General features: G+C 43.6%; 1 protein-coding gene across 1 annotated transcript in view; it reads right to left on the bottom strand.

Moving 5' to 3' along the window:
- The window catches only part of cpm (carboxypeptidase M), a gene marked incomplete at both ends in the record, with an annotated part of 14,285 nt that extends 8,387 nt beyond the window's left edge, over nt 1-5,898 (bottom strand). Inside the window, 2 exons of the mRNA XM_079294322.1 lie at nt 2,373-2,470; nt 5,739-5,898. Coding sequence (XP_079150448.1) covers nt 2,373-2,470; nt 5,739-5,898 — 258 coding nt within the window. The remainder of the gene's footprint in view (nt 1-2,372; nt 2,471-5,738) is intronic.
- Between the last annotated feature and the right edge of the window lie 3,103 nt (nt 5,899-9,001).

The raw sequence follows: 9,001 nt of genomic DNA on the forward strand, positions 1-9,001 counted from the left end.
CCACAAACACACAATGTCCTGTTTTAAGACAACAAAGCTGGAGCAGATACGAGGCCGTGGCTGCTCCGTGGGTCACTTCATCTTCCCTGAGCTCCAGGAGCAGCTGTTTGGAGTACGGTCTACAGTCGGCTCCTCTAATGCTGTATCAATGATGAGCTGCATTGTTGTTGAACTGCAGATTGTTTCCTTTTGTTTCGTCTGTAAATCACAATTTCCTTGATCCCCAAAAGACATTTTCAGACATCTTCCTTTGTCCAAAACCCAAAAGGATTCACTTTACAGTCATTGATGACAAAGACAAAAGAGACAAATCCTCATATTTAAGAAGCTTAAACCTCCTAGATTTGCCTTTTTTCGCTTAAAAATGTATCAATTCATTTTCTTTTGCAAACCGTGTGCATGAAATCCTGCAGGAGTGCTCAAACAAAGATGAACAGTCGTACTACTGCTCTAGATATGAATACAGGTAGTTGTCGAAAATACATTTAAACTTTACTGAAGTTTCAGGACGTGAGTTCGTATGTTTTTAAAAGTGTGACACCTTTAAACGTAATAATACGGACTTGGTTTGTCGAAGAAGTGGGCGGTACGTCAAAGTATCGGACAAACTAAAGATTGGATCAGCTGATGGCGCTGAATGAAAAGTCAGCGGATCATCAAATTCAGTGCAGCTCATCCTCAGGGGAACATGAATGTGGAAACCAAATCTCATGACAATCCATCCAATTGTTATTTCACAAACTTCCACCAACGCGGAACCTCACTGAGGACAGAAACATCCCTCGGACGTCTGACCTCTTTCTCATGCACACGCCTTCACAAGCAGAGACATTCATACAAACACAATGTCTGCATCCATCTGCTGCTGTGCCAAAGGATTCATCCTCTGGGAACCATGAACGTCTGTTCCTGAACATCCTGACAATCCATCTAATAGTTGTTGAGATGTTTCTAACTCGTCAGTAAGTTGCTTGTTCTGCAACACTTTGGCACAACTACTGTCTACTCCACGTGATTTACTGAGCACGTTCGTGCTCCTCAGAGGATGTTTTCAAGCCTCAATTGTCAGTAAGTTGCTTGTTCTGCAACACGTTTGTGATGATGAGCATCGTGTCTGCTGAACCGCATCAGGATCAAGTTTCTTCATCTTCTCAGTAAACGAGGACATGAAGTGTTCGTCACAACGGACGAGTCTCTCTCTGGGAACCGTGTGATTCACACGCACAACCATCTCTACGCGACCTTTCACCTTCTCCACAGTCCTGCTGCTGGACATGAGCGGACTCGTGAAAAGGCCTTTTTTCTGGAAGTTTCCTTCCGAAACCGACACACTCCGCTGACTCTGTTAGCTGACTGTGGAACACACTGTCTAAGTGTGTGTGTGTGTGTGTTGAGGCGTGACTTGTCTTTCACACACACACACACACGCAGTGTGATCAGCCGTAGGCCGTCACCACAGTAACCAGATGCTGGTCAGAAGTGAGTTTCCTTCACACCGTTTTTTCACTGATTTATTTTGTCTTATTCCTTTAAAACTTTGAGTTTACACATTTAACTTGCGTCTGATTTTTGTCTCATTATCTGAAATGTATGTTACATTTATATAATATGTCATGAATCACATTGTTCTGATTTGATTAACCTCTATTTTGACACTTTAATGTTTTCTTTCTTTCACTTTCTTCAGCTTTATTGTGAATGAATTGATGAAACACTGATTCATTGCTCACAATGTAACGTCAGCATTTTAAGACAAGCGACTAGAAAGCGTCAATCAGAACTCCAGATCGCATATTTAATGGAGGCCCATGACAAACCACACGATGATGTAATACTCTACGGGTCACATGACTCCCTGCTCATGTTTTTATATGTATAATGCTCCACGCAGGAATCAGGACTTCATAGATCCTGAAACAGTGACGGACTTAAACAACCGCAGTTATGGTCATAAAACGTTGCTCAACATCCCCCCCCCCCCCCCCCGGAGGTCTCTGGCCAGCTCTCATCCTCAGTAAAGGATCATCGCTACGTCTATTCTTCCTCACTGAGCCGCTTTGTGTTTCAACTTCTGTCAACAAAGTTATTTCTTCCTGTCGCTTGTCATAAGATCCGTAGATTTGTTTCATAATGCTGTCGAATTCTTTAATGTTGACTCAGCGCCGCACGCACACACACACACACACACACACACACACACACACCGTCGTCTGGATACAACAGTGTGTGTGGAGTGTTTGACTCTGAATGGCTTTTGTTGATCTCTTTAGTCTCCTGCTTCCTGTCAAGGGAGGGGTCCTGTGTGTGTGTGTGTGTTTATGTGTGTGTGTGTGTGTGTGTGTGTTTATGTGTGTGTGTGTGTGTTCGCTCACCTCATTTCCATGCATGTTAGCCACATATTTGAATTCGGGGATGCCGACGGTGTGACGGCGAGGACTGAGACCGAGAGCCAACACCCACAGCGTCTGACCTGAGAGACACAACGTTCTTTACAGCCACACGAGTTACACGCTGATGTTCTACTGAGGAACACACGCTGTGTTCTACTGAGGAACACACGCTGTGTTCTACTGAGGAACACACGCTGTGTTCTACTGAGGAACACACGCTGTGTTCTACTGAGGAACACACGCTGTGTTCTACTGAGGAACACACGCTGTGTTCTACTGAGGAACACACGCTGTGTTCTACTGAGGAACACACGCTGATGTTCTACTGAGGAACACACGCTGTGTTCTACTGAGGAACACACGCTGTGTTCTACTGAGGAACACACGCTGTGTTCTACTGAGGAACACACGCTGTGTTCTACTGAGGAACACACGCTGTGTTCTCCTGAGGAACACACGCTGTGTTCTACTGAGGAACACACGCTGTGTTCTCCTGAGGAACACACGCTGTGTTCTACTGAGGAACACACGCTGTGTTCTACTGAGGAACACACGCTGTGTTCTCCTGAGGAACACACGCTGTGTTCTCCTGAGGAACACACGCTGTGTTCTACTGAGGAACACACGCTGTGTTCTACTGAGGAACACACGCTGTGTTCTCCTGAGGAACACACGCTGTGTTCTCCTGAGGAACACACGCTGTGTTCTACTGAGGAACACACGCTGTGTTCTCCTGAGGAACACACGCTGTGTTCTACTGAGGAACACACGCTGTGTTCTACTGAGGAACACACGCTGTGTTCTACTGAGGAACACACGCTGTGTTCTACTGAGGAACACACGCTGTGTTCTCCTGAGGAACACACGCTGTGTTCTACTGAGGAACACACGCTGTGTTCTACTGAGGAACACACGCTGATGTTCTACTGAGGAACACACGCTGATGTTCTACTGAGGAACACACGCTGATGTTCTCCTGAGGAACACACGCTGTGTTCTCCTGAGGAACACACGCTGTGTTCTACTGAGGAACACACACTGTGTTCTACTGAGGAACACACGCTGATGTTCTCCTGAGGAACACACGCTGATGTTCTACTGAGGAACACACGCTGATGTTCTCCTGAGGAACACACGCTGTGTTCTACTGAGGAACACACGCTGATGTTCTACTGAGGAACACACGCTAATGTTCTCCTGAGGAACACACACTGTGTTCTCCTGAGGAACACACGCTGTGTTCTACTGAGGAACACACGCTGTGTTCTCCTGAGGAACACACGCTGTGTTCTACTGAGGAACACACGCTGTGTTCTACTGAGGAACACACGCTGTGTTCTACTGAGGAACACACGCTGTGTTCTACTGAGGAACACACGCTGTGTTCTCCTGAGGAACACACGCTGTGTTCTACTGAGGAACACACGCTGTGTTCTACTGAGGAACACACGCTGATGTTCTACTGAGGAACACACGCCGATGTTCTACTGAGGAACACACGCTGATGTTCTCCTGAGGAACACACGCTGTGTTCTCCTGAGGAACACACGCTGTGTTCTACTGAGGAACACACACTGTGTTCTACTGAGGAACACACGCTGATGTTCTCCTGAGGAACACACGCTGATGTTCTACTGAGGAACACACGCTGATGTTCTCCTGAGGAACACACGCTGTGTTCTACTGAGGAACACACGCTGATGTTCTACTGAGGAACACACGCTGATGTTCTCCTGAGGAACACACGCTGATGTTCTACTGAGGAACACACGCTGTGTTCTCCTGAGGATCACACGCTGTGTTCTCCTGAGGAACACACACTGTGTTCTACTGAGGAACACACGCTGATGTTCTCCTGAGGAACACACGCTGATGTTCTACTGAGGAACACACGCTGATGGTCTCCTGAGGAACACACGCTGTGTTCTACTGAGGAACACACGCTGATGTTCTACTGAGGAACACACGCTGATGTTCTCCTGAGGAACACACGCTGATGTTCTACTGAGGAACACACGCTGATGTTCTCCTGAGGAACACACGCTGATGTTCTACTGAGGAACACACGCTAATGTTCTCCTGAGGAACACACACTGTGTTCTCCTGAGGAACACACGCTGTGTTCTCCTGAGGAACAAACGCTGATGTTCTCCTGAGGAACACACGCTGATGTTCTCCTGAGGAACACACGCTGATGTTCTCCTGAGGAACACACGCTGTGTTCTACTGAGGAACAAACGCTGATGTTCTCCTGAGGAACACACGCTGATGTTCTCCTGAGGAACACACGCTGATGTTCTCCTGAGGAACAAACGCTGATGTTCTCCTGAGGAACACACGCTGTGTTCTACTGAGGAACACACGCTGATGTTCTACTGAGGAACACACGCTGATGTTCTACTGAGGAACACACGCTGTGTTCTACTGAGGAACACACGCTGATGTTCTACTGAGGAACACACGCTGTGTTCTCCTGAGGAACACACGCTGATGTTCTCCTGAGGAACACACGCTGTGTGTGATCATGAGATCAGAAATATGAGGAATAAAGAAACAATCACAATTTAAAACTTGTTTCTTTAGGTTTTTACAGTTTGCCGAGTCTTCTTTTTAAAGACAGACGCACACACACACACACACACACACTCTCTCACACACTCACACACACACTCACACACACACTCACACACACACACACACGCTCTCTCACACACACACGCACGCACGCACGCACACGCACGACACAGGCCAGCTGGTGTCCTAGATTAGCACAGATTAGCTGTGTGTGTGTGTGTGTGTGTGTGTGTGTGTGTGTGTGTGTGTGTGTGTGTGTGTGTGTGTGTGAGTGTGTGTGTGTGTGTGTGAGTGTGTGTGTGTGTGTGTGTGAGTGTGTGTGTGTGTGTGTGAGTGTGTGTGTTTGAGTGATAAACCAGATTAAGACGTCCCCCAGATTAAATGAACCACGTTTAGAGTCCCGTCGTACGGACATGCGAACAGCAAAACACACACACACACACCGACCACACACAGATAAAACCATAATGATGACATCATGATTGAGATAAGTATGAATCATGATGTCATCATTGTCACATAAAGTTTTTGTTCGGCGAATGTGAAGAACTTCTATAGTTTCATATCTTTCATATCTAAAATGAGTTTGACTTCTACACACAGACAGACAGAGAGACAGACAGACAGACAGAGAGACAGACAGACAGACAGACAGACAGACAGACAGACAGACAGACAGACAGACAGACAGACAGACAGACAGACAGACAGACAGACAGAGAGAGACAGACAGACAGATTGAGAGACGTACAGACAGACAGGTGAGCCTCTCACCTCTGACCGACTGTCCGATGCTGTACAGGTGAGTGATGTCGGGGTTTGACTCGCTGGTCTGGACGAGGTACCGCTCCATCTCACGGTTATCGTGATAACGAAACTCCAGCGCCGAGGCCCGGCTGAGGATGAGGAGGAGGAAGAGGAGGAGCGATGACATCACTGCAGTCACACCTGACGGAGGAACTAAACGTTAAAATCTCTTCAGCTGGAGTTTATTGACTTTACAGACTTTATTGAAACAAAAACACATTTAAACACACACATTGAGTTAGTTAGAGACGAGGGAACAGGAAGTGTAAAAACGCTGAGTCGTCTTTTATCAGCTTATTATCAATGAACAATACATTGGATTACGTCTCATTGAGCTTTAAGAAATCATTATGTCTAACACTGCTGTGAGACATTTAATGGACCAAGAAGTTATTCAAATCCCAGAGAACGTAACTGGGAGTTCAATCAACAATGAAACATCTGAGAAGAAGAATAGAAATGTGAGGAAATAATGCGATGGAAGCTCGATTTGTCCGCTGGATGATGACTTCAAACTCATTCAAAAAAAGCAATTATGTGGAGCAGAGAAGTGATGAAAGAGAAGCCTTTATCCAGGAAGTGGAGGCTGACTTTCAAAATAAAGCTGTCAGCAGGAAGAGACTGAATTTAGATATGTCAGTTGTAATCTGTGTGAAACTGAAACACATTTTAATTGAATGTGTCTCCTTGTCTTCAGTTGCCGGGTTGATATCGACAGTAACTGTCCGCTGCCTGTCAGCATCTCACCGTGTGAAGATGTTCAGTGTTGTCAGTAAACCTTGAGGAACGCTGTCATCACAAACAGGTTACTGTCACCAGCGGAACGGTCAGTGTTCATCACACAACTCTCTTCACTCATCTTTCTGTTTGTGTGTGTTTCACACATTTCACTGTTTTGAATGAAGCTGAATTGATTTTATTTCAGTTTATTCTCAGATTGAGTGGATGTGCTGCTGGTTCGTTTAGATTAAAGGGACAGTTGTGGTTGTATGAGGTATATATATACATATATAAATTTATATATATATATTTACACATATATATATATGTGTAAATATATACGTGTATATATATATATATATATATATATATATATACGTAAAAGAAACACTTAATTTTATTACTTTTATTACGTAAAAGAAACATACTTCAATTAAAAGTGTCTTTTATGTAAAAGTATGTAAACTAAATGTATTTATATCAAAAGTAAAGTATACGATGCTGAAACATGACACTATAACTATTATATATTATATATTATAGGATTATGCCTCCTGATTCATTCTTCATATTTTACTGTTTAGTTTCATATAAAACACATAAAACATGATGAATTGTTATATTCTTAACTACATCAAATCCTGTTCAACCTCTCTTGTTGTTGTAAAATAATATTTACCTCTCGCGGAGTAGAAGTAAGTAGCAGAACATGAAGTACTAGTAAATGTGTAAAGTCCAGTAGTTTGGATGTTCTAGGAGACCGACTGCTGATAACAGAGGCCGATAACAGTTCAGATCAGCAGGTCTCACCTGGACGCTTCCTGTCGGTCCTCCGGTCCGTTACGCGCCTCGAACACCGACCAACACCGAGCACAGCGGCGGGACTCCTGCAGCGGTGAGACGGGTTAAAAACAGAGACCGGATCCGTCCGCTTCTTTCAATGAACGTTAACTTATTCACCAGCAGGCCTCCCGGTCTCTCTCCTCGGGAGGGCGGAGCTTAGAGGAGTGAGTGTGAGTGTGCGTGTGAGTGTGTGTGTGTAGGTGTGTGTGTGTGAGTGTGTGTGTGCGTGTGTGTGTGTGTGCGTGTGTTGGGCGCATTCAACAGGTTTAGAATGAAACAGACATTTGATTCATTCAGTGAATAAAGAGGCTTCTTTTCTCAATAAAAGTGTCTAAAATGGCAGAAATATAACATATATATATATATATATATATATATATATATATATATATATATGTGTGTCTTTAATTTAAAGTACATTTGGTTGTTTTGTTTCAGATCACATCTTATTTTAAATTTAAAACACCTTTTTCTTTCCATTGTGACATATTTGTCTGAATAAATACACACATTAAATTCAGACACTATAATAAAATGGTGGACAGTAAATTAAAGGAGGATTTATTAACAGAAATGTGATATGATATATAGAACTATGTTTTAATTAGTGTAGAATCACCTAAAATCACGATTTTGTGTCCGTTAAAATGAGCCCTTCTTTTCTGCTTTTTTTGGGAGCTGGAGGCGGAGTCCGCCATTAGCATTGCTACGGTAGCCCAGAGAGGACAAACCAAACACTGGCTCTAGAGAGAACCTTTCACATTGTTACCTCAGGAAACCGTCGTTCTCTTGTTAAAGGGAGGAGTGAGCGGAGCGTTATTCAGTTGGATGCAATCTGCAACTTCACCACTAGATGGCATTAAATCACACACACCTTGAGGTACACACCTGTACCTTTAAGTGTCTGATAGAGTGACACAAAGAGGGTGAACAGAGGGGAATGTACCGTCTACAGCCAGCATGACTTCAATAAAACACAAATTGAAAGTTTAAAGTCCTTAATCTTGAATTCAGAGACACACGTAGACGACGATTTACATTCAGAGCTTCACTTTAGGCCTGAAAGTGAAATATTGATGACATATAATGAAATAAACTCCAGTGTTTTACTCCTAAAAGTGACTCATTCAGCACATTTCATCATGATCTTAACATGAAATGGTAGTGTTTAGCAGTTTTTAGTTAAAACCACTTCAAGGTTTGTGTGGAGTTTGTAAAATTCTACGCTGGCGCCCCCAAGTGGCAGCATTCAAAAAGACACATTCTCCATCAGAATAATTTAAAGATGATGTAACCTACATGACAACTTTACACTTTCCCTTTATGCTTTTAAGCCCACTTCTTGACATGTTATTGTTTTGATTTATTACAATATATTCATGGCATTAATGTCTCTTTTTGATCTAAAAAAAACTGCCTTCATTCAACATTTCTGTAACGTCTTTTTTTGGCGTTAACTGGTAAATTCTATTCAATTTTAAAAATCACAAATCCTGAATTAGCTGTTTTAGTGAGACTACAACCAGGACTGAAGAGTCTGTGATGGAGAAGAGAGAGAAAGAAACCTGCTGAATTCAAAGAGGACGCTTCAGAGACATCAGGTCTGTTTTATGGTGCTTTGGCGCCATCTGCTGGAGGCAGCTAGAAAATACTTCTGTGCTACTCAT

This window comes from Melanostigma gelatinosum (assembly GCF_949748355.1).
Source record: "Melanostigma gelatinosum genome assembly, chromosome: 22".
In the NCBI taxonomy this organism is placed as follows: Eukaryota; Metazoa; Chordata; class Actinopteri; order Perciformes; family Zoarcidae; genus Melanostigma; species Melanostigma gelatinosum.